General features: G+C 41.6%; 2 protein-coding genes across 2 annotated transcripts in view; both read right to left on the bottom strand.

The window, feature by feature from the left end:
* Positions 1-16,359, bottom strand: part of LOC118404903 — a 36,612-nt gene extending 20,253 nt beyond the window's left edge. Inside the window, exons 1-21 of the mRNA XM_035804284.1 lie at positions 16,329-16,359; positions 15,865-16,049; positions 14,349-14,505; positions 13,332-13,440; positions 12,720-12,856; positions 11,985-12,092; positions 11,066-11,632; positions 10,502-10,621; positions 9,694-10,001; positions 8,861-9,141; positions 8,199-8,497; positions 7,327-7,541; positions 6,816-6,963; positions 6,167-6,319; positions 4,860-5,426; positions 3,654-3,785; positions 2,783-3,153; positions 2,208-2,485; positions 1,448-1,788; positions 848-1,092; positions 297-444 (exon numbers count right to left, since the gene is read on the bottom strand). Of these exons, the coding sequence (XP_035660177.1) occupies positions 297-444; positions 848-1,092; positions 1,448-1,788; positions 2,208-2,485; positions 2,783-3,153; positions 3,654-3,785; positions 4,860-5,426; positions 6,167-6,319; positions 6,816-6,963; positions 7,327-7,541; positions 8,199-8,497; positions 8,861-9,141; positions 9,694-10,001; positions 10,502-10,621; positions 11,066-11,632; positions 11,985-12,092; positions 12,720-12,856; positions 13,332-13,440; positions 14,349-14,505; positions 15,865-16,049; positions 16,329-16,359 (4,900 nt within the window). The remainder of the gene's footprint in view (positions 1-296; positions 445-847; positions 1,093-1,447; positions 1,789-2,207; positions 2,486-2,782; positions 3,154-3,653; positions 3,786-4,859; positions 5,427-6,166; positions 6,320-6,815; positions 6,964-7,326; positions 7,542-8,198; positions 8,498-8,860; positions 9,142-9,693; positions 10,002-10,501; positions 10,622-11,065; positions 11,633-11,984; positions 12,093-12,719; positions 12,857-13,331; positions 13,441-14,348; positions 14,506-15,864; positions 16,050-16,328) is intronic.
* Positions 16,360-16,543: 184 nt separating this feature from the next.
* LOC118404901 (transmembrane matrix receptor MUP-4-like) lies at positions 16,544-25,342 on the bottom strand. The gene is made up of 9 exons (XM_035804283.1): positions 25,179-25,342; positions 24,412-24,639; positions 21,100-21,207; positions 20,051-20,623; positions 19,541-19,657; positions 18,883-19,136; positions 18,293-18,442; positions 17,336-17,496; positions 16,544-16,835 (listed from the first exon to the last, which is right to left on the bottom strand). Exons 1-9 carry the CDS (start codon positions 25,240-25,242, stop codon positions 16,544-16,546), a joined length of 1,947 nt encoding a protein of 648 aa, XP_035660176.1. The 5' UTR covers positions 25,243-25,342.

Below are 25,342 nucleotides of genomic sequence, written 5' to 3'. Positions count from 1 at the left end.
TCTACTGGCAGTGGACTTAGCTATAAACACACAAAAACACAAACCTCCAGATACATTGAAGACAAAAACCTTCCCTACACAGAGGCAATAATACCAGGCAGCATGGATGGATTACACCACAGGGCGTTATCCGCGGGAATTGCACCCACGGAAGTCCCTACCACGTGACCGCGAGACTATACGAGACTCTAAAGGGAATAAACTCGAGGCGGGAAGTTCGAGACACAGCCAGCTTCTACATCAAAGACAAAAACCTTCCCTACACAGAGACAATAATACCAGGCAGTGACACATACCTGAACAAGTAGCCTGTCCCACACATGAGCACCTGTAGGACCCATCCACCAGCTCCCATTGTGAACACACCACAGGCTGGCAGACTACTGTCTTGTTGCCTCTACATTCACACTGCTGGTTGTCTTTCAGTCCGAACATTGCACCTTTCTGCATCAATGAAACAGGCAGGCATTATTATGAGTATTCTGTATAAAGTACACTGCACATTAGATAGGCCAGTACCTAAGCTATCATACTTTACAATATCTATGGATGGCATTACCTGTTTATACAGTATATACTGAGTCACTTCAAAACTGGTCACAGATAAATCCAGAATGATACAGCTTACTTTTGAGGGCATTCTATGGACTTTATTCTTAATATATACACTGTTATTAAGTTAGCCCATGAAATAAGTCCAAGGAACATTACTATGCTTGCTTATTACGATGGTATGTGTAGGGAAATTTTTCATTTATGATAAGATCATTGCCCTATAATAACACTAACTACTTATCAGCAAAAGTAACTCTAATCTTAAAGTGTTATCATCATTTTCAATACTTACCGGCCAATAGACACCCTTGTAGGTGCACCCACAATCCTCTGGGAGCACACACTCCTGACCGCTCTGAAGGTACCCACTCTGACACTGGCAGCCTTCAACACACGTCTCGCGTATGGCGGTAAAGGATGGCAACAGAGACAGGAAATCCTGCCGGATGCACTCCCTGGTCACGTTGGGGTTCAGGCAGGTGGGTTGTCTGAATGGCATGCAGGCTGAGTAGTTACTGTTGGCTGGGCATTTCATCTCTGGAAGAAAATATGATCATCATGAAACAGCACATTTTTCCTCAGATTTATAGACTGTTTTGCACAGCGGGTATTCTTTGTATTTTGACTTACATCAGATAGAGAGTAGTCAAACCTGATTCAGGTTCTAAAAAGTATATAATTTTGTCAAGCTGAACATGTTGTTTTGAAAAAGACTAACTTGTAAGGTACGACAAGACTGTGACTACATGAGATACTTTTGTTTATGCTATAAAATGCAAAGCATGCAAATATGCTGAATAGACGGAAATAAGAAATCTATCTACATAATACTATTTATCATTGCATGCAAGATTTTTACTTAATATTAACATAGTTGTTTAAGAAAACTCACGGCAGTTGTTTTGCTTCCTCCAATCCCCAACAAGCACGCCTGCACTGCGACACAGCCTCGCATACGTCTCCATACTGGAACACATCTTCTTATCCTCACTACTACTGCCTGTGGCATTCATACCTCTGCTGGAGTTGTTTGTGTTACTGTTCACTGATCCAGCGCTACGTGGGCATGTGTCAAAAATGCAGCTGTCATAGAAGTCCTTAGGGGGCAGAACGGCGTGGCAGCGTGCAAAGGGGCCAGTTCTAGACAGGATGAGCCCACAGGTGTCGTTTGTGCCTGTTTGGTTCTTTGCAGTGCTACAATTGAGTTTGGACAGGTCAACTGTTGCTGGACAACTATGGAAAGAGAAAAAGACAAGTGTCAGAAATCATCAATGACCTTTTCTCTTTATCACTCTATCAGAATTATCTTGTATTTTGATAATACTAAGATGAATATCACTTAAGAGGACAAAAATAGACCGACACTGTGACATTAAAAATGGATTAATATATGCTTCCTAAAATGACATGAGAAACTAGTCTCAGTCCAGACATGTATATCCAGAAAGATAGGAAGGAAGGGAGGAAAGAAGAAAGAGAGAGAGAAAGAGAGAGAGAGGGAGGGAGAGAGAGAGAGGGAGAGAAAGAGGGAGAGAAAGAGGGAGGGAGAGAGAGAATGAGAGAGAGAGGGAGGGAAAATGAGAGGGAGAGAGAGAAAGAGGGAGTGAGAGAGAGAGAGAGAGAGAGAGAGATGTTAAATTCAACTGTCATACCTCCTGTTTCCAACCTTCCAACTGTCTCCAAAGTCAGACACAGAGGTTGACATTCTCCCGTCCTTCATCAACATGTCATCGCTGGAGTTCCCATTGAAGTTTCCACACAACCCTAGCGTCTTCCCCCTATAGCAGCTAGGGATCCTCACTTGGACTTGATGTTTGCCGTCGTAGGTGACCACGAGGTCAGAGGTCGCAGTGAGCTGTAGCAGGCTGCCTGTGTAGTTGATGTGGAGGTCTTTTGTGGTGAAGGGTGGGGTCACCGTCAAGTTGTTGAACTGGAGGGAAAGAAAAAAGGAAATTTGTTTTGGCCTCAGGAAAGGCATCTTACAAAAATTTCCTCACTTCAGTTTAAATGAGTACCTAGCTTGCTTCTGTGAGTGACCTCCAATGATAGGATATTTAATGGAGGTCCCATGTTTAAGAGAGTCATACCTTGAGTACATCAATGAATCCATTTTCCTTTTTGGGTAAGAGTCATCAAGTAAATTATTCCTTTTCAAACCATTGTTAGGAAGAGGGTTGAAATTTAATAGGAATGTCACTATCAACAACAATATTGTAGTTGTACTTACAAACGCTTTGGGTCCTTCCATGAGTGTCACTCTTTGACCATAAACATCTACGTGGACCCTTGTGCGGAGGTGGCTGAAGTTACGGTACTCTGCTGGCAGATTCAGAGATCCCGCATCTATTTTAACCAGGGTATCTTCAGGATTTGAACTACCAGAGCCAACTACCATCATTGGAGCATTGTTCCCACCCATAGACATGTAGGTCCACTCCAGCTCAATGTTGAAGTTTGTTTGAGTGGTGTTGCCGTAGGTTACCTTATCACGGACCAAGGTGTACCGACAACTTCCAGTAAGGTCAAAGGTGGCATGGTCAAAGGTCATGACTTGATGGCCATGCCATACTGTGCATGTTCGATCCATCTGGCTCACACCTGAAAGGGGAAAAAGGAAAAAGCATAGATTTGTTGTTAAAACAATATTCAACTCGATATTGTGTCTTTCATCATTAGTTCTATTGAATATACTCTATCCAGACTTACACAATGTCATGTAAATGTAGGTAACAAAATGAAAATACTATACTTCCAATTCTTCAAGTATCCTATTAACCAATTGTGCCTTACATGCTGCCACTTTGTAATGTTCACGTTACTACAGCCTTACACAAAGACAAACACATTGTTTCCCAAGACTTAAAGGGTATCTTTGGTCTCGGAGGGGTTGATACGTATTTGAAAAAACATATGATTTTATGGTCAAAGTCTTTTAGTCTCACCTGTTGTAGGTAGACCACAACGCTCGCAGTTTTTACCAACAAAGTCAAAGACAAACACATTGTTTCCCAAGACTTAAAGGGTATCTTTGGTCTCGGAGGGGTTGATACGTATTTGAAAAAACATATGATTTTATGGTCAAAGTCTTTTAGTCTCACCTGTTGTAGGTAGACCACAACGCTCGCAGTTTTTACCAACAAAGTCCTGTTGACAAGTACACTGGTAGGAGTAGTCTCCATCCACGCATGCTCCCCCGTTCTGACATGGGTTGGACGCACATTCATCACGACCTATAAATATATCAGTCAATCACTAAGTGTTCCATTTTGAACAAAAAAAAGTAAATACAAACACAGAAAGAGGAAAATATTAAGTTTACCACGTAAATTAAATACTGATCCATTATTGCACATACTATTAACTGTTAGAATACGGGGCCATATCAATACTTATCTCATATGTTAAGTAGACATGGTTTCCAAAATGTTTGGCTTAATCCTGCTGTTGGGCCAACCGTTTTGGAAATATATTTAAGAACCGTCTGCAAGACACGTTTCTCTCTGGTTGGAGACAAGAATTAAGAAGTTTTAACAAACTCAGTACTTATTGTAAAATCAAAAAAGAATTCTGTTTCGAAAAATATCTTTCATCTGTTCAAAACAAATTGTTTAGAAATGACCTAACGAAACAAAGGATTAGTGCACGCACCTTACAAATTGAAAAGGGCCGACACTACAACATACCAGCCAATGAGAGACTTTGTCCCACATGCCATAATGACATAGAAAATGAATTTCATTTTGTAATGGATTGTCCGACTTATGAAGAAGACCGTCAAAAGTTATTTCAAAATATTGTATGTAAGTCCGAAATTGTACTGCCACATGTTAGGTCAGAGGTATTCCATTTGATATTATCATGTCTTGTTCATATATCTGCCTACGGAGGCCAATTTATTTACAACTCATTGCAAAAACGAGATAATGCTTTATGATATTCACTAGATTGTTTATACTGTTATATTATATTACATTAGTTGTTAGTTATTTGTATTGGTATATAGTTGTTCACATTGCCATACATTGTAACTGTTACAATTGTTGCACAATAAAGTTCTTGTATTTATAAAAAATCCATAAATTGTGAAACACTTGCAGTGATTTTTTGTTTGCAGCTTTCACTGTGAGCTCTTCCCACAAACTTATTACACAGCAAACATCTTTCTTTCTTTCTTTCTTTGCAACAATATGCAAACGTCGAACACAGCCCACAAATCAAATCATTACTCCACCAATCTTAAACTCTAGGTCCCTTGACCTTGAAATTACATACATAGAGCATGACCATGGTTTTCATTGACTCACCACGACAGATAGCTTGCATCCACTGCATACGCTGTGCATCGTTCTCCAGGTCTGTAAAGTTGTTCACCTGAAAAGCAAATTGCTGATGCCCTGTGATCTCTTCGAGTGTGGTGTTCCCAAGTCCGTTGCCTATGCCAACCACAAATAAGTGGACTCCCATGTCACGGAGTTCTTTTGCAACTACTGCTGGGGCATCAAATGGTTTCCCAACTGTCATCAGAACGGCGATGTTCGGGTAACCCATCCGATCTCCACTCGTGCTGGTGAAACTTGTGTCTTTAAGATGTTGTAACGCAGCTTGTGTGAAGGTAGCACCTCCCAAATGTTTTAAGTTGTCAACGGCCAAAAGAACGTCTGCCATTGTGTTGCTTGCAGCCAATGAGAGAGCTTCTTGAACTGTAGCCCCGTATTGTACCAACCCAATTCGGTTTGTGCCTGGCTGGATGTCGAAAGCTTGGACTGCTTTCTTGACAAAGTCCTTCATGAGTTTGAAGTTTGGCATTGTGACCTTGTCAGAACTTTCAAGGACAAAGACAAGGTCAAACTGTGATCTGGAACAGCCGGTAACTGAGGGAAGTTTAAAATCAAGTGATTAGACTTTCATCTTCATTGTGCCACCAAAAGTGTATTCTAAATTACCTAGATGAGCAATGGAAGATACCAAAAAGGGGTGAAGCATTTCAAATCAATCCCTTTGTGTAACAAATAACTATATGTATGAGACAAAACTTTTAAGATAGGCATTTGCTGATCAAACAAAACAATACTGTCATTGGAAGGTTTATGTTAGAACAGCACTATTTTCAGCACCAAGATCAGCACCTCTGCAATGTAACATTTTCCTTCAAAGTTACAGTTAAGTCATCCTTCACTAACTTAAACAGCTTAATTAGACCTTTAGTAAGCTAATGAATGGAATGAGATCAAGTATCAAGCAGAAACCTTTTAAAGTTACAGTAACTCATTCACTATCTACAAACCTTACATCAGCAGAGAAATTATCATTACTAACCATAATCCCTCCAAAGTGCTGGCTGTATGCAGTTCATTGCCACCACTGCCACCACTACTGCCATCTCCAAAACTGCCATCTTCACAACCTTAAACAATTCAGGACTGCCACCAACAGTTTGTTTTACACCAAGCTCCTGTTGTCATTTCAAAACCAGCACCTTGGTCTTTGCACCTTGTACCTTATTGAATTTGGTCCCCAAGCAGGTGCAATTTAGGAGCAAACCACAACCACTGATGTTCAATCACTGTAACCATCACCACTACCACAACTAATACCACAGCATCTTCCCTACATGTCTGACACTGTGGTCCCTCGAACCCAGCAGCGCAGGTGCAGTAGTACGACCACTTGTCCACTCCCAGTACACAGCTGCCATTGTTCTTGCAGGGGCTGTGCTCACAAGCAGAATTGTGGGTCTTGTTTCCCAGATTCTGCGTGGAGGAGACTGTAAGAAAAAAAGGAAGTTGGTGCAAAGATGCAACTATTTTTCTCAACAAATATGACATCTGTATGTAGACAAATTTGACCCGTGTTTTCTTTCACAGACAAAGAATAGTCATGTGTATCCCAGTTTTACCCAAGGCATCTAGAATGCAGTCATCATAGCCAAATAAATTTTAGACTAGGATAATGCCAAAAAAATCACTACTACTGTCTGAATTCCTCATTGCCAATTACATTATTGGTTTCCGACTTGGGAGCTAGAATCACTTCAATACTTCTGAAACAATCACCAAGCAGATGCTGGCAAGGATGATCTGAATGATGTTTTCTGACAGCTTCTTTGGCCATCAGAATACATCAGGATCTACAAAATCTGCTTGGAAGTTTTGCCTATTAGTAAGTTAAAAACAGCACTACTCTACAGCCTGTTAACGTTAACATTCTAACTGTAGCTGTGATACATAATATCAGGAACATTTCCTTTTGTAGGTACTCACAGTTCTTGCTTGGCATAAGGCATTTGTAGACGCCCCTCTCCAGCCCCCACTGAAGACCATGACTACAGCTGACATACGTGCAGCTGACGGTGTTGTTACCGGAGCAGGTGCACTGTTGGTGGTGTGCTGCTGTCCACCTGGAGTTACCCTAATGTGGAAACAGTATCAAAGTTAGATCAAGCCATCTTATATTCAATGTTTAGCAGATGTATAAGAGATAAAAAAATACCTAAAGAAATATTTCCACTCCTGAGGCATTGCAAAAAAAAAAACATCTAGAATATGCTTTATGTACAAAAAGGCAAACAAGCAAGAAAAAAGAAATAAAAATGAAAGTTGTCCTGTGTTGGAAGAATTTAATTTGGATTTAATAATACTAAACTTTACAGAGTTACCTACCTTTGTGAGTAATGCTGTCCTTTAAAAAAAGGGGAATTTTGGAATTTTTGGTATGCTTTAATCCAATTAATAAATTGAATGTCTCTATCTCTAAAGCATTGCCATAAAATACCTTGTGGTAGATCCCATCCTTGGTGCAGCCACATTGCTCCTTCAAGATGCATTCCTTTCCACTTAAGACGTACCCCTCCTTACAGCGACACCCTTCCACACAGAACTGCTGACCAGTAGAGGCAAAGCATTGTTTCTGTGCGTCAGGGTTGTCACATGTAGCCGGGCAGGCTGACATGCACGCTGTGTAGTTACTGTTGGCTGGACACGTCTTTGCTGTATTGAAAAACAAATACAACAGGAGAAAGAGCATTCGTGAATAGTTTCATCAGGTTAGTATGTCACTGTATAAAGAGAACTGTGAGCAGCAACACCTGTCCTGCAGTACAATGTAAACCAGTCAGAATTGCTCTGAAGAAGGTGACAGATGGTCACTAAAACATTGGTGAGAATAAAGCAATAGTTGTGTACAAAAAGTTTCTTTATTCAGGAGGAAGAACAATTAAGCCAAAACACTGGTTCATTATCAATTTTGTTTGATAACCACTTTCATTGCCCATAATATGGAAAATGTACTTTTAAAAGAACAAAAAAGTGATGTGTATTGACAAAGATGTTATGACACTACTTTGGCCAATATATAATTTAAGCTGTAGTTATGCTATATTACAAAAAAGCGAGTACTGCTAAAAATCTTAATGAAAAAGATAGATAAAAACACTGCATGTGAATCCCACTTTCTCTGAAATTTCCTTGTCCATTTTCCCTCAGCATGAGTTGCTGAACTTTTTAGTCATTTTCAGGTCAATTTCCTTTCCTGGCCTTTTATATCATCATTTTGTAAAGCTAAGGTGAGAGTATTTTAATTTAGTGAATACAGAAGTTCCTTTTTTGGAGATGGGAAATTGCATCAAAATGAATGAAACTACTCACAGCAGAAGTTGTCAGTTCTCCAGTTCAGAATGATGCCTCGTCTTGCACACTCGTGACTGTAGGCCTCGTAAGTCTGACAGATTTGCTCCTGACCGCGCTTCAGCGCACAGTGGTCCTGTACGCAGGCACGGAAAAACGGACCAGGGGACACGACCTTGGAACACTTGTTGACCTCCGACATGAAGAAATGGCAGGGCATGGCGGCCATGTTGATGTTGGTAGTGTTTGTGGTGTTGTTGGGAAGGTAGGCAGACATGTTCTGACATGTTGGGAGGGAGAACTCTGCCAGCGGGGGACAACTGTTGATAAAAGATATGATAACATATTATATAGCACAACATTATTTAATGAAATAATGAAAGAACTTTGTTATGAGCAAAGTACAGGTCATAGTAATAAAGCAGAAGTCAAATTACAGAAATGTAAGAATTTTAATTGGTATCTTATTACATGATTGTGCACTTGTACAGTCCACAAGAAAATGTCATCTTCTTTTTCATCTAAGTTAAGATCATACAATGTAGGAATGGATAAGGGTTATACATCGAGGTACATCATACAAAAATACAGAGAGCAGGAATCCAATTCAGATCATTGCATGTATGTGTAAGTTTTAGAATTTGAATTACGTCTTAAATTCATTTGTTGCCAAAGACACTCACCTGTCATTTTTCAGCTGCCAGCTGTTCACCAGCGCAGCGTCAGACGATGCCGTCGTGCCGTCAGCCGTACGGTTATCGTCACCAGCATCGCCGTTATAGTTCCCACAGAGCCCGGACGTCCTGTTTGCAAAGCATCCTGGGAGGGACACCATTACCTCTTGCTTGCCGTCGTAGCTGACCCTCAGGCCGAAGTCCGTAGTGAGGACGACGTGGTCACCACTTTGATTGACATGAACATATGATCCCACCACAACAGGTGTGCTTACTAGCACCTGGTTCAGCTGAAACATCAGAAATGAAGCATTTGACAGAGATTCTGGTATTTATAATGCTCACCTCACCTCACCGGTCCCATAGCCTATGGTGGTAATGCTCACATGTGCAATTAACTTAACATTGTTTGAAAAAAATATACTTCAGGTTACACAACTCGGAAGTCAGTATATCCAAGGAGGTTAAAAACCTCCTTGGTATATGTAAAGACTTTTTTCAACACCCAGCCATATTTCCCTAAGTGCTAATGTTAAGTATAGTGTATCAAACAAATTACAGAATTCCATCTTTAAAAGACTTGTGTTATATTGGACAAGGCATGATTATGAGAAGGGAACCTATAGATCTAAATTGCTTCTTAGCTTCCCAATGTGAGGGTTAAACAAAATTAAACATGGTGATTGGCTAGTATGAAACTAGTAAAATCAAACTTACCAATACAATATTATTATAGCCATGGGCCAATTGCACGGCTTTTCCATGGGCCAATTGCACGGCTTTTATATTATGATTATATCTGAGAATGATTGACAGTTACTGTGGAAACCATGGAAACGTACCACCAGCCGACGCCCCTCCATGAGTATAATCCTGTGCCCATACACGTTAACATGTACTCTGGTGCTTGCTGTACTGGAGACATTTAACCTCGATGACACGCTTCCACGACTTGATATTGTGCTGGGACTAAGCGACAGGCCATCTTCCATGTATCCACGCTGCAGCTGGACGTTAAACATCGGTCGGTCGTTGGTGTCTTGTACGAGAGTGTAGGAGCAGTTCCCCTCAAAGTCCAGATGGTTTCCATCAAAGCTCAGGTAGTGAAAGTCTCCCCACGTCATACAGGTGCTCACTGACTTGTCATTGCCTATGGGTAATAAACATCAGTGTCACTGACGAAAGGTAGTGAAAGCGACAATGTGCATGTACCTGAAATGTTTCCAAAATAATATCCATATGCAATGAATACAAGCTGTTTAGCATATCTTATTTTCGGACGTACAATGATTACGATGATGTCGAACATTCATTGACATTTAGTTTGATCTTATAGAGACTTTTTGTGATATCATCGCTTAGTTGCATTTCAGAGAATGATATCATTATAGTTCATTATGTCTATTCAGTATATGCATGTTGGATGCTTAGTTGCATTTCTAGTGAATGATATTATAAATTTTTCTGTCTATTCAATACATGTGTGATGGACCATGTTCCTTTATACGTGTACAATGATTTCTTAATTCTGGCTCATTATACAATTAATTGATTTGTGTTCTTCATTCCTGTATTTGAAAACTCTGTAACACATGTAGCTGATCAGGAGGATTAATGATATATCTTCCAAAAAAAAAGGTTGTTATTTACCAGTACATAGCTGGCATCTGTTCCCCTTGTAGTTTCCAGGACAGGTACAGGTGTAAGTGCGGTCTCCGTCTGCACAGGTGCCATTGTTGAAGCAGGGGTTTGGATGGCACTCATTCTCACCTGTATGTGTGGGCACAGAGTACAGCGAGTCAGCATTACAGTCTGTAGTCTTAAATAGCTAAGGCTTAAGGAGCTTGTTCAAAAGATAAATTAGGCCATCCTATAAAGAGGAAAAGTGTGATGCACTTTCATATTATAGCTAGAATAGGACAAGTTTGCAACAAGCGAGTATGCTTAACATGTAGGGGATAGCTTCAACTTTTGATAAGTCTGTCACACTTTTGTCAATCCACGGGTAGAAAATCACAAGGTAGAAAATCAAACTTAAGAGACTTTTGGTTGCTCTTGTTAACAAGGAGATAAGCAAAAAAATTAACAAATTACACTTTCACTAACAGAAACATTCAACTACACAATCATGGATACAGTTATAACATGTATATCCATGTATATCCTTCTACATGTAAATAAAAGGATCATCAAAGGAATCATTTCAAAACGTACCTCTGCAAATCGTCTCTTGTACCATCTTTCCCACAGAGTTCAGTCCTTCAAAGTCACCTATCTGGAACACCTTCTTAGGGTCAGTTGCAATTGCCAGGAGAGTATCGTTGTCCACCTGCGTCCCTACCCCAACTGCGAACACTTTTACACCCATCTTCCTCAACTCATCAGCCGGCTGCATGACGGAGTCAGACGACTTTCCGTCGGTGACGACGATCACAAAGTTTTGGTGGTTGGGATGGCCGCCCTTGGCTGCTGTAAAACTGTCATGAGCAAGATACTGCAGCGCAGCTCCAGTGTTTGTACCTCCTTGCATGTACTGTATCCGGTCGATTGCGGATAAAACTTGTGCCGAGCGGTCGTAGGTGTTCAGAGCAAAATGTTCCTTGACTGTGGTGCTGTATTGCAGGACCCCCACATGGGTGGTCCCGGGTTGGATGTCGAAGTTCTGTACAATGTTCTTGACAAATTGCTTGACAAGGTCAAAGTTTGTTTTGGTAACGCTGCCGGAACCATCAAGGAGAAACATGAGGTCGATTCCATTTGTGCTGGTGTGACAGCCAGTGTCTGCAAAAAAAAGTAAAACAGTCAAATTTAACTTAGAAAAGAAATATCAAAATTCTTTAGGTGTTAATCAAGGAATAAGGAAAGCATGTATAGTAAAAATGTCGTCTTCAAATTGATACTTTTGAAACAGTTGGAAGAGGCAAAGAGTATTTCTTAACAAAGAAAACTTGAAAACAAATTTCAACACAAACTTATGAAAAGAACTCATAAAGTAATCATCTAAAAGAGTCAGAAGTTTCAGATAGAATCCACTGTCTTTTATCTGTGACTGAGATTATCCTATCTTTCATCAGTATCAGATTTTCCACTATCTTTTAACAGTGACTGACACTTTAATAAAAAAAAAACTTACATATCTGGCAGCGGTCTCCCTGGTACCCAGGAGGACACGTGCACTGGTACGATTCCAGGTCCTCCTGGCAGGTGGCATTGTTCATACATGGATTACTGGCGCAATAAGCTGCATGGAAAGGTAAGGATATCTTAAATACATGTACTGATGTATATGCATCTGATACACATACATGTACAATTACACAAAGCCACACATACACAAAAACAAGTACATGCATTCGTGCAATGATCTCCTCTCTTTCCATGGTGCTGAAATGCATTCATTCCAATTTAGAACTCTAAGTATGATTTGTCACAAATATATGTGAAACAATGCAATGGCTTAGTGTCTTTCCAAGGTGCTGAAATGCTTTCATTTTCAATTCATAACTAGCAGTGTAGTACATAACACATATATGTAGCAATCGTTCAGTCCCTTTCCGTGGTGCTGAAATGCTTTCATGTTGATAATCTGAGAACATTTTCCCACACTTTGTGATGCAATTTCTGCGTTGAATTAACAATAATAAGAGATCATATCTCTTCTAAAATCCATACTTTCACACATTAAAATTGGTGCTACAACTTATTTTGGCTATAGCATGCATGGCATACAATGGAAATTATCAATATTTAATTGTAGTGTATATGTATATGTATGTGGTCACAATATCAGCTAGTTAGCTCACTAGTGTCCACATTGTATTGTCCCTGTTGCAATTCAAATAAAATCAAAGATAGCTTTTTGTCTCACCTTGGCCGCATTGAGGTATTTTGCAGACTTCTTTCCTGACCAGGGGGTCTACAGTGAAACACCAGGGTGAGACCTCCCCACCAGGGTTCCTACAGAAGTTCCCCTGCAGCCCTGCCAGGCTGGAGTTGGTGCTGTATCTAAATATGTGCAATAAGTTTTCAATAATGTCAAGTTTAATGAATTATCAAACTAAATAATGAAACTTCTAATGCTCTGACCGTAATCAGGGTTGGACAAGTCCCTTAGACAGATTGTCCCAGGCAAATGAAAGTGTGCATTGGGCAAGTGCATGTCTTGCATCGAACAAGTAAGCTTTTTCTTTGAGTGAGATTTTGACATACTTCTAACTATTTACAGCCATGGCCTAAAGCATTGGTCAACATAGAAAATTAGAACCAATAATGAAAAGAATTCCATTGCTCGAAGAGAAAATGCATAGAACAATCGGGCAAATTTCGGCAAGTGAAAAGTTGTTACTTTTTTATGTACTTGCTCACAGTGACAAGTGAGTTTTAGGAAACTTGTCCAACCCTGTGCAATGTGTACACGCAAACACAATTCAGGCTGTTGCCTGCGAAGTTCAAAGTTCACAATTCAAAGTACACTCTGTACCCGCTGTGGGAGTGAGGCAGCTGGGCATCCCAGTTCTGGCAAGGTCGTCCGCATTCCGTCGTGGAGACCTTCCCGCGATATGTAAGACCAGTTCCTCTGTAGCAGAAGTCTGCAGGGGGATTGCAAAAATATTTTACAGTTTGTATCCTGATCTTTCGTTAACCATTCCTTTTATTATGTCGTAGTGAGTATTGCAGCTGGTTTGAAACCTGGGACCACAGTTTGCAAAATTTTGTCCTCGGAAAAGAAAATAGCACGGCGTCATCTTGCATGCTATCATCTAGCACGACGCAACATGGCACACCATCAAATGGCACGCCGTCATCTTGCATGGGGGGTTTAACATGAAAATACCATCTGGAGGTTTGACATAAAAATGAAACCCTCTTGCAGTATCATGGCCAACCACCAGAGGGATATAAATGCTTTAGAACAGTTGGGGTCACAATACCTTCCTACGTGCCAAATATCATCATAATCTATCAACAGATTCCTACATGGCCCAAGTTTACACCACACTAAAAATCAACACCACAGAATACCCAAGTTCAAAGATATAAAACAAAACTTGCTGCTGCAGTACCAAGGTCAACAATCCCTGAATGGACATGTATGTATAATGTATGTCTTACATTTTACATACCCTTGGCCTTATGCTACATGTCTACAATCTACAAAACTATAATATAGAATCACTTTAATTTATAACTTCTTAATTCTAGCAGTCCACAGCCATCTATTCCTAGCTTGTCCAGCTAACTGTTCGAAGGTTGAGTGTTCGCAATCCATCCATCAACAAGCTTAAGGAACCTTCAGGCGGGTTTCCTCCTCCGCACACATACATTGTAGGCCTTCAGGGTGCGACTGACCAGTCTGGACGGGTCCATGCGGAGAATGTGGCCCAGGTACCGGAGTCTTCTCCAGCGGATGGTTGTCAGCAGGTTGTAGTCTGGGTTTGTAGCTGTGAATGGACAATTCAAAGTACATGTGACTAGAGCAATGACAAAGAGAACCCACCTTTGCAGTCCTGTCCAGGCCGACAGTGGCAGCTGTACCTGCCGCCTTGCAGTGACCAGTAGAAGTTGGCTCCGCACCGAGCTGGCTTGCAGGTGATCTGGTTACCAAGGTTACAGGTGCAGCGCACTCGATCCTTCCGACCCCAGGTGCTGTTCAACTGCAGATGAAAAACAAAAACATGTCAGACATTTTACAATCAAAGTAGTTTTTCTATCTTGCCAATGAAACAGTTAGGATTGCTGCCTGCCTAGTACCTATTAGTAAGTGTCAAGACCAGGGACTGGCCCATTGCTCCCTTTTTGTGAGTTAACAGAAAGAAACAATCACTAGTACTCATTCAAAGTGACTGTAAAACTTTCATTTCCAAACATCTTCCGTATTTCCTAATCAGTGTCACAGACGAAAGATAGTGAATGCTACATGTACCTGAAATGTCGGACCATTTCCAAAATCATATCCAGTTCCTTGAGTAACTGATTTCTGATGTATGTTAATCAGGGTTTCCCCCAGACCCAAGATTTTTTCTCTCATCTAGCAAACGAGAATTCATCCAAGTATGTACAGCTGTGTAATGGTTTAGTCTCTTTCCATGGTACTGAAGTGCTTTTATGCTGAGAACACAAATAAAGTCTACTTCAGCATTATAGTTGGTCTTGGAGTTGAAATAGGGGCCACCCGGTCCAAACCCTTGCCAAGCACAGTCATACAGTAGATGGCATACTGGGGCCATTTTCTATTGTGTTTCCAATGTCTGACTGAAATTGATTACTATTAAACTCATGAGGAACACATTGGAATGACAGTCTCTAATTGGCAATTAGGAAACCTTTTGGATATATGTCCTCCAAAGCAAACATTAGGAATCTTCTGACTAGGGAAAATAGGGAAGATATACACATGAGATATCTCCTCTTTAGCTGGGAGTGTTTCTCCAGTGTTTCAAGAGTTTTGACTAATTAACTGAGTTTTAGAAGGGAGTGGGACCACGTGGCACGATCGGGAGCGCGTTGGTCTCAGGCCCGAGAGGTCCCGGGTTCAAATCCGCTTGCCGTGTCACCGATCTTGTGCCCTTGGGAAAGGCACTTTACACGACTTTCCTCACCTAACTCAGGTGTAAATGAGTACATAGCTGCAGCTAGTGGCAGTGACAGGCCTTTGTTGTGGTGACAGGCCATAGGGGCATGTTCGGGCATGACGCACCCGCCATGACACACGAGTCAGGGGTAGGAGGAACCCTTGCATCCTTGGTCGGAAGTCCTCCTAGGAGATGGAAACTCCAAATAACAAACCTGCATCTGCTGGGGCCGTCTTACGTGGCAAAACAGTTCTGTCCCTGTAGGACTTAGTGCGCCAGTAGACGAGAGGGTGGTGAAGGAAGTGCACACCCCTCCTTCACCTTAAAAAGTCACGTGCAGGCCAGGCAGATTGGTTGTCTAATCAACCTGTCTGCCTACCATTGATCTTCGGATACGAAGAAACAGCCACCACCAGAAGGGAGTCAAGAACAAACACACACCTTATGATAGTGGTCGACATCAGTGCAGCCGCAGTCTTCCTGCTTCACACATTCGCGGCCGCTCAGAACGTAACCGTCGTCGCACTGACACCCCTCATTGCAGGGCAGGGTGGGGCTGACACCGCTCACACAGTTCTTATTCTTCACACACGTCGTGTAGGTGCTGTGTGTAGGGCAAGTCACAGCTAGAGAAGGAAAGAAGAAAATTGAAGTTAATCATAGGAGTATCAAAGTACACAAGTGTTAAAAAAATCACATGCCTCCTTGAGCTTATGTATTTGTTTATCAATTTTGCTGTTCAGCACACACAGTCAGGTTTGCCCGACCACCCTCTATCTCATTTGTCTTGTTTAATCCTAGGTCTTCAATTGTGAAAATAAAGTTTTTGTCCATAAAATAACATGTTACAGTATCACTTCCTGTCACTCTACAGTGAACAAGACTAGCATATGGATATGTTGTACCACTGCCTGGTAGCCTCCGCTGGAAAACCATTTTTACCACCTCAAACTCCAAGTTGACCTTTGCATTGTGCCAGTCTCTGGATTTCAAACTCACACCCTGTTACTGTACTGTATTTTAATAACTATGCACAGTATGACACATGCACAGAAGAATGCCTTCAAGTTGCGATCGTACAACAATTGAGCACAAATGAGACTTAAGTGATGAGGTCAGGTTAACAGACAGACTTACGACAAACACTGGAAGATCTCCATGTCAGTTGCACCCCGGCCCGCTGACAAGCGTGTGCATACGTCTCCAAACTCTGGCAGAGCTGTGTGTCATTTCCACCGTAGGAACACATGTCGAACACGCAAGCGGAGAAGAAATCTGACGGGTTGACTTTGGCGTGGCAGGTACTGAACGGCCCTGACGTGTCGTTGAGCATGCCGCACTTGTTGGACGCAGAAACCGTCGCTCTCAGGGTGCCGCAGTTGGTCACGTTTGGTTTAGTAGCAGGAGTGCACCTTCATAAAAATCAATAGACAACATCAAGACATCAAAACTTGTGATGATTGTTCCAGTCGTTCATGAAGTCTACCAAGAAACCTTTTTGGCATCAAAGATTTTAATGAATGTGAAATAGATTCTCAGTGCTGCTTTTTTTGTCCGTTGGACTGGAAGGATTGCAAAGCAGTATTAGTGGGGTTGAAGTCTGCCATGTTTCATTGCCTGGATCATGTTTGAAGCCCCCTAGCATCTACCATCTGTGCTGCAGATTAAAAGATTCATGCTATGTAAATCTGGAGGAAGCATATTAAGCTTGTTTGTGGTCCTAGCTGCACATGTGTGGCAAAATAGGGTTGAAGGTCCCAAAGACTTAAAAAAAACATGTCTCGTCATGTATGAAGCATCCAAATAAGAACTATTTACAAGTTATGGGCCTTCACTTTTAACATTTTACCTAAAATGCATCTTGCTGTACTGTACATGACAATTGTGCAGTTGCATCTTTGAAGTATCTCACCTGTTACTTGATGACATCACTTGCCAGCTGTTGCCCAGCGCTGCATCAGTAGAAGCAGTGGTGCCTGCTGGGGTCAAGAGGTCATCACCAGGGCGACCGTTGTAGTTCCCACAGATGCCTTCAGTCTTGTTCATGTAACAGGCTGGGAGGGTGACTCGGACCTGGAAGAAGATGATAAATGTTACTATCAAAAACTCTTGCTAGTTGCTAGAAAACAATGGTCACTAGTGTCTCTAAGGTTTTGTAATAAATGAAATAAAATGAAAGAACAATGTGCAAACACTTTTGCGTGACCACTCAGACTTATGTAAACTCAAACTACGGTCACTAATTGTGACAGAGCTATACGGAATAGGTCTTACTATTACGAAGCAAAAAATATAACTGAGGATTATGCAAGCCGAGAGTGCACACGTCACCGAAAGGGGAGGGGCTTCTTCTTTCAGGTGACTACAAATGAGCTTCAGGATGGGCGTGGAAGCGAGAATCCCACGCAGTGTTCACCACGTGACAGCGTCGAGGGACAAGCAGGTAACTGAAGATGATGATGATTGTAAAAACTTTTAAATTAAATATCATCCTGTTGCCAATACAAAATTGCCCTTGAATGTAGTTTTTTCTATTGCTAGGCTAATCTCTTTGGAAGCAGTGGAATATGAATTGTTTTCCTTGACTACACACAAATTTTCCATTCATTTTTGGACATCAGATTAGTGGTTTCTCTATCTACTAGAAAAAAATTAGAATTCAACCTGTACTTTGGTTTTCAGAATAGATATAGATCTAAAAAAAAATCACTGTACATTTATCACCTTCAACAAGCATTGCCCAGTATCATGACTGTTTTTATTGCAAGGAATTTAATCTATTTATAATCATACTATGTCATGTAGGTTTGACTTGACTGAGAAAAACTTATGAGTAAATAAATTCAAAGCAAAAACAAAAACGGCTGACCTCGTGTGACTCGTAGGACACCTCCAGACCAAAGTCGGACTTGACGACCGTTTCTGCGCCATTGGTCACCACGTACACTCCCGTGGGCAGCGAGGGGGTCAGGGGCATGATGGGTAGGGAGACAGGTGGCGTAAACTCCAGTTCATCCACCTGTGATAGTGAAAATGATATCGATCAAATTTTTAGCTTACTGAAGAGCTAGTCTTCCACGCACTGTGACAGAGAAGACAGATGCTACGAACAGTATTTACAGGTTCATTGTACCGGGAAAACTCTCCTAAGTACAATGAAAAGCCTAATGTAGCGTCAAAAGGACTGCAACCCTTTCCAGTAGCATACATGTCAGGTGAGTGACACAGCCGGAACCAAACAGCGTCTAGTTCCAGAGGCTAGGCCACTGACCACTGGACTAATGCATTGCACAATACAGTTAAGTAAACAGGACATAGAGACTGTGAATTTCTTTACATCTTACAATAACTTTACAAATTAGAATGACATATAAATACTAACGAGTAGTGGGTATGAAATAGAGGGCATGAAACTGTACATGTACAAATTACATAAAATGTGATGCAATCTCTACTCACCAACACGCGTGGGCCCTTGTACAAGGATATCTTGCGTCCATACACAAACACGTGAACCGCCTTGGTGTACGACACTCCCGTTACGCCGCCTTTCTCGTTTTCCACCTCAACGTTGAAGAGTGTCCCGTTGGTTGCGGCATCGCGAGTCAGCGTGTAACGGCAAGAGCTCATGAAGTCAACATGGCTGCCATCGAAGGTCAGGTAGTGGGGGTCTCCCCAAGCAATGCAGGTGGCCGGTGTCTTAGTTGAGGTGCCTGGAAAAGTATGTCTCTAGAATTAAAGACTCTGGGAAATGTTTTGTCAGTCACACCTTTTTTAGGCTGGCATATAATTTCAATGATTATAGTCACTGTGATACAAACTTTAACTAAAGCAATGTTTTTGAGTTGGCACATCTACACAAGCTTGTTAGCTATATCTTGTACATAAGTTGTTTTTATAAACATTCATTCACTTACTTACAAACACACACATAAACTGACTCACTCACTCAACCATTCATTCATAGGTGCATGATACAAATAGTTACTGTGATAATTCAATCAATACATTTTTCCCTCATTCCTTGGTATCTATAAAGATTCACGCACTCATTAATTCACTCACCCACACACTCAGTCACTCAATCATTAATTCATAAATCATGACAGCTACTCACATGTCTGGCACCTGTTGCCGGTGTAGCCAGGTGGACAGCTGCAGGTGTAGCTGTACTCCCCGTCACGGCAGGTGGCACCGTTCATACAGGGGTTGGTGGGCTGGCACTCGTCTTCTCCTGCAGTGGGAAAATTTTGTCATGACACAAAGATCATTACAACACATTTACTACTGCATGCACCAATCAGGTCTTTTTTCTATGTTTCATCTGACTACCAAGTCTATATCATAGTACATTTCATATATGTTGATATTATGACAAAGAACATTTAGTTTCATGATGCTTTTAGTGACTTCATTTATACACAATACATTGGATTGGTCGTGTAAACCAATGATGCCAGCGAATGATTGATTAATCCTGAATTAAGTTCTTTTGAATTCTTCCTTACACACTTGCTTTACGACATGTTAAATTTTTGACCAAAAGTGCAAGTGAATGTAAATATGTAAATCAATCATTCCATATATGAATCAAAGGCTTTTTGTATAAAGGAGATAAAAAACCTACCCATGCACAGGGACTGTTGTAGCCCTCCACTCAAACCCTGTAGTCCGTCAAAGCTGCCAGTCATCATCACAGTCTTGTTCCCCTTCCCCCCTGCGATGGCCTGCAAGGTGGACTGATCCACATCTCGGCCGACTCCAATGGCGTACACGGTGATGCCTCGCGAGCGGAGTTCCCTCGCGGCCTCTGCTACATTGTCGTATGACTTACCATCCGTGACCACAACCAGAACGTTTGGATTGCGAGGCCTGTCGCCCGTACTCTGCGTGAAGACCGACTGCCCTACATACTTCAGCCCTGCTCCCGTGTTTGTCCCCCCCGTCATGTATTGGATCCTTCCGATGGCGGCAACAACATCCGCCGTCTTGCTGTACGTGTTGAGCGCAAATTCTTTCCGCACGACATTACTGTACTGTACCACTGCGATGTGTGTCGTGTCAGGTTGGACGACGAAGTTTTGTGCAATGCCCTTGACAAATTCCTTCATGACCTTGAAGTTGGGTTCCGTCACGTAGCCGGATCCGTCCAATAGGAAGACAAGATCAAGGCCAGCTGACGTCCGTATACAGACTGACACTAAAATACAACAAAGAACAAATTGATCTTTTGACTTTTGCTTCAAGTTCTGATGTCATACCTTCCTACATGTACTGTATGAGTAGCGAGTGTAGCAGGCTAGAATATGCCATTGGCCAGATTACACCTAGATATATTTTCCCCAGGGGCTTAATCTGGTCAGTGCTACCCTGGTATTTGGCAGGAGAGTTCAAGTTTACGTGTGAAGGTATGCATGGTTTGGCCTTTAAGGAAAATCCTTTATGAAACTTTAGGAAACTTTTCGACCTGTTTCTTCAACACGAAAATGATAATGCCAAATAATTTATCATGTTTATACAGTACTAATCACTTCTGTACTGCATACAATATAACATGGTAGCTAAATCATCATCAGAATAAAAATTGAGAGATTAGACATATCGATTATATGCAAATATCATGATGCTGGTAAACTATACAATTGATAAGCACATGACATGTAATGCTATACTTACGTTTTTCACAGTGGTCTCCCTCGTACCCATCAGGACACTGGCATGTGTAGGCACTGCCAAACTCCTGGCACGTTCCATTGTTTTTACAGGGGTTGGGTTCGCAGTACACTGACAAAGGCAATAAAAGAATGTTTTAAAATCTATACATCCTACCATAAATTGTGCACTGCAATTGCAATATCTCTCATAGCATAATAAAAATCACAGCAAATCTTATTGACACTTTCTACCTTACAAACTTGTTTAATAGATCCTTGACCAAGATCAATCTAACAACCACGAATTGAATAGAAATTGGTTCATAGTTGCTGAAATATCACCTGTATCAACTGACAAGAGGTCTATAGAGGAACACAGCCCTAGCTATGTTCTTAGCCCCTATGTTAGCGTTAGGCTAGGGGTCTTTCGAACATAAGGGTGTTACCTTAATTGCAAAGTGTGTACTAACTTCTACATACATTAAAGGACCACCTGGTCAATTTTGGCAAATTTTGTTGGTCTTTTACTATTAGCCTAAGTTACTTTTTGTTGTTGACAAATACATAAAGAGTCCTGTCCATAGCAGTGATGACCTGTACTCTACAATGTATATACAATGTAAAATGTACTTGTATATAATGTGTATGCTTATACTGTGAAAAATGCCTTGGTAACCAGCATTCAGCACCAAGGACAGGCCTGTTCTCTATGTGTAAACAGTGTTCAGCACCAAGGACAGGCCTGTTCTCTATGTGTAAACAGTGTTCAGCACCAAGGACAGGCCTGTTCACTATGTGTAAACAGTGTTCAGCACCAAGGACAGGCCTGTTCTCTATGTGTAAACAGTGTTCAGCACCAAGGACAGGCCTGTTCTCTATGTGTAAACAGTGTTCAGCACCAAGGACAGGCCTGTTCACTATGTGTAAACAGTGTTCAGCACCAAGGACAGGCCTGTTCTCTAAGTGTAAACAGTGTTCAGCACCAAGGACAGGCATGTTCCCGAGATTTGACTAAGTAATATAGGTGATAGATACTAAGTAATAGTATATTGTGGCGTCGGGCGTGGGGTAACTGGTAGAGCGTTCAGCTTGGAATCTATAAATCCTGAGTTCGATCCCCGCCGTGCCCCTGACGTTGTGCCCTTGGGAAAGGCACTTTATACAACCTTCCTCACTTCACCCAGGTGTAAAAATGGGTACCTGACTTTGGTCAGGGAGGTAAAAGACTATCTTTACCCTCTGTCTGTACCGTGTATGTGGCACTGTTAATTATTTTTACTCCGCGTACCGTAGGTACGCTCGGGAGTAAAACTATTGTTTTCATACTGTTTCTTTCTTTCTTTCTTTCTTTCTTTCTTTCTTTCTTTCTTTCTCCTGTCGCGATCGTTAAAGTGATTCCTCTCCGTCGTTCCTGCACCGAATGACCTGAAATTTGGCACAAAGGTAGAGTGGGCCAATACCCAGATGCTTTTTTCTCCTTTTTTTGATAGATACCTTTAAAATGATTTTATGGATGTTTTTAGGTCCATTTCTGACCATGACTATATATTCTTGCCTCCCGTGCCCAGGTACTCAGTCCAAATGACCTGAAATTTGGTATGATACTGCGGGAGATAGTTATTAAAAGAACCAAGCTATCATTTTTGGCCCAAAATCACTTCATAATGATTTATAAGCCGGTTTGGCGGGGTATCTACGTGTATTTTCATGCGTTTCACGCGTTTCGCGCGTGTCACCATATATGGTCACGTCCCGCGAGTGACGTAATGTGGTGCAGCTGTGAGTTGTGCCTAAATGTATTTACCGCGTCACCAATACGCGCGGCACTTAGCGGAAGCGATGACCTGATTGGGTACAGCAAATGAGGAAGTGTCTTTCAAATAAGCAGCTTAACCATACCAGAAGAGCATGTCGCCGGGGAAGAAATTTGTTAAAAGTAAGTAAAAAATCGTACTGTTTAACTTAAAATTGGCTACAATGCACAAACACAGTAACAAATTTGGGTAGCTTGTCGTCGTTATTGTGTAGTTTTTGTACGTTTAATTAACGCAAGTTTAGAGTGTCGGGTTTAGCGATACAGCAGGGCGTGCAGAATGGCGCGGTGAGTGGTACATGAAACTACACAAAGGAAATACCAAGGAGCTTTTATCATAATCGATAAAAGCTCCTTCGGAAATACTAATCATTGTATTGTATTCTATTTTCTACTAGTCTCCAAGCAGACCCTACGGTGCCTTAGAAATAGTATCAGAGCTGGCAAGGGACTTAGTGTAGCCCTTTGGCCGGCTATCTCCATTTGGCCAGAGATCTCCATATGCTCCTTTGCCAGCTTTTATATTATCTCTAAGGCACCGATGGGTCTGCTTATTGGAGACTATTTTCTACTGGATGAAGAGGATACACCACCAGTTGTGCAGACACATGGGATTGTGCCTTGATAGAAGGTGTCAATTTGACAGTGCTAAATTTATTATTGGCCGGGTGCTGAAACTCTGGCCTGTAAGAAGGTACAATAGTCAACCGGCCACAAGTGGCACCAACAGACACCAAGAAGAGGATAGCAAAGTCAAGTGCAAGAAGTGTTCCCACATACATTATGAAATTATGACAGAAACACCATCATTCCTGCGTCGAATGACCTGAAGTTTGGCACAAAGGTAGAGTGGGCCAATACCCAGACCCGATTTTTTCTGTTTTTTTATAGATACCTTTAAAATGATTTTATGGATGTTTTTAGGTGGTGTTCTGACTGAACTGTATAATTGTGCCTCCTGTGCCCAGGTATTAAGCCCAATGGACCCGAAATTTGGTATGATAGTGCATGAGATATTTACTAAAAGGACCCCGATATTATTAGCCTGGGTACCATTCTCCGCGGTCGGCTTTGGGGTGTTTTACCCGGCACCGACCTGCTTCTGTCAGTCTGTCTGATTAGCTGCCCTTTGAGATTTCGCCGATAGAGCTTGTAGCCGGCCTTTTGAGTTTACCCCGACTTTCTTTCTTGAAGAACAACGGTGTCTTCTTTGTTAATGAGTGAATCACTAGCATACTGTTTGCGTGTTGTAATCAAGAAATAAAAGTGTGATTACTGTACAGTACTAGTATGAAAGAACCGTAATTCCGAGTCATTCTCAAACTGGATCTTTTTTTTTTCAAATTCAATTTTGGAACAGTCCATTTTCGCAAGGAGGAGCGGAGTAAAAATAGCTGAATTTGCTCCTAAGCAAATACCGGCCTTTCTAGTTTAAGTTACAAAACTTGAGTGCAGTGCCACATTGTCCTCGTCTGTCCAAAAGCAAATAGAAAAAAAAATATAAGTGAACAAAGTACTCACGCTTGCCACACTGTGAGATGTTGCAGTACTCCCAGCGGACGCTAGGGTCCATCGTGTAACACCACGGCCCGTCCTTGGTTCCTCCTGGGTTCCTGCAGTAGTTATGTGTGAGCAGAGCTTTACTGTGTTTGTGGGGGAGCTGGGTGTCCCAACGCTGGCACGTTCGCCCGCTCCTTGTGGTGGACATCTTGCCACTGTAGTCTGTTCCATTCTTGTTGAAGCACTCAGCTGTATATATGGAAAAAGAAGAGACAACATTAATTTCAAAAATAAATGTGTACTAGTAATCGTTGATGAAGGTTAGACATCCAGGTAATAAGATACGACAAAAAAAGCAGTAACTCAAGCAACTGGATAATCATTATGATTCCAAAGTCATATCTAGTTGCTTGAATAACTGCTTTTTTGGCATATACTAGTGAACCCTTTCCCAACTTTTTACCATATTCATACATCAGGTAGTACAATATATCTAATAACTTACAAGTTAGGACAAGGTGGCAATCTATATATATCAGGGTACTTTAGACATCACTGAACAGAGACAGCGGCGTTATGAAGTGATTGGTCATCAGTCAACTAATCCCAAAGAAGGCGACGATGCTTGTCGAAAATTCGATCCTATTATAACAATTTGTTGGAAGAAAGTTTAGTACATAAACCAACTAAGTACCATCACAGATGCGCTTCCATGATAATCTAAGAAACATATAATTTATTCAAAGCAATTACCAATTCAAAATGATGTGACCTTAAAAGTGTTTTACCTTGAGCTGTGCACTGCTCCTGTCGACCAGGTCGACACAGACATTCGTACGTGCTCGCGCCCATCCCCCAGTAGAAGTTGGGAGCACAGACCACACTGTAGCATCTTACGATGTTGTTGCTATAGCAACGGCACAGGACCTGGTCCGACTTGCCCCAGTTGGTG

This window comes from Branchiostoma floridae, chromosome 17 (genome assembly GCF_000003815.2).
Source record: "Branchiostoma floridae strain S238N-H82 chromosome 17, Bfl_VNyyK, whole genome shotgun sequence".
NCBI lineage: Eukaryota > Metazoa > Chordata > Leptocardii > Amphioxiformes > Branchiostomatidae > Branchiostoma > Branchiostoma floridae.
Note: the sequence above shows the minus strand (reverse complement) of the source record. Positions and strands in the feature narration are given on the sequence as shown.

What these genes read in the sequence shown, in the direction of transcription:
- LOC118404901 (XM_035804283.1), bottom strand. Translation starts at nt 25,242, where the DNA reads ATGGGCGCGAGCACGTACGAATGTCTGTGTCGACCTGGTCGACAGGAG. An exon ending in CATCTCACAGTGTGGCAAGC is followed by an intron (nt 21,208 to 24,411) that starts GTGAGTACTTTG and finishes TGCCTTTGTCAG; the next exon opens with TGTACTGCGAACCCAACCCC. An exon ending in ACAACAGTCCCTGTGCATGG is followed by an intron (nt 19,658 to 20,050) that starts GTAGGTTTTTTA and finishes TTCCCACTGCAG; the next exon opens with GAGAAGACGAGTGCCAGCCC.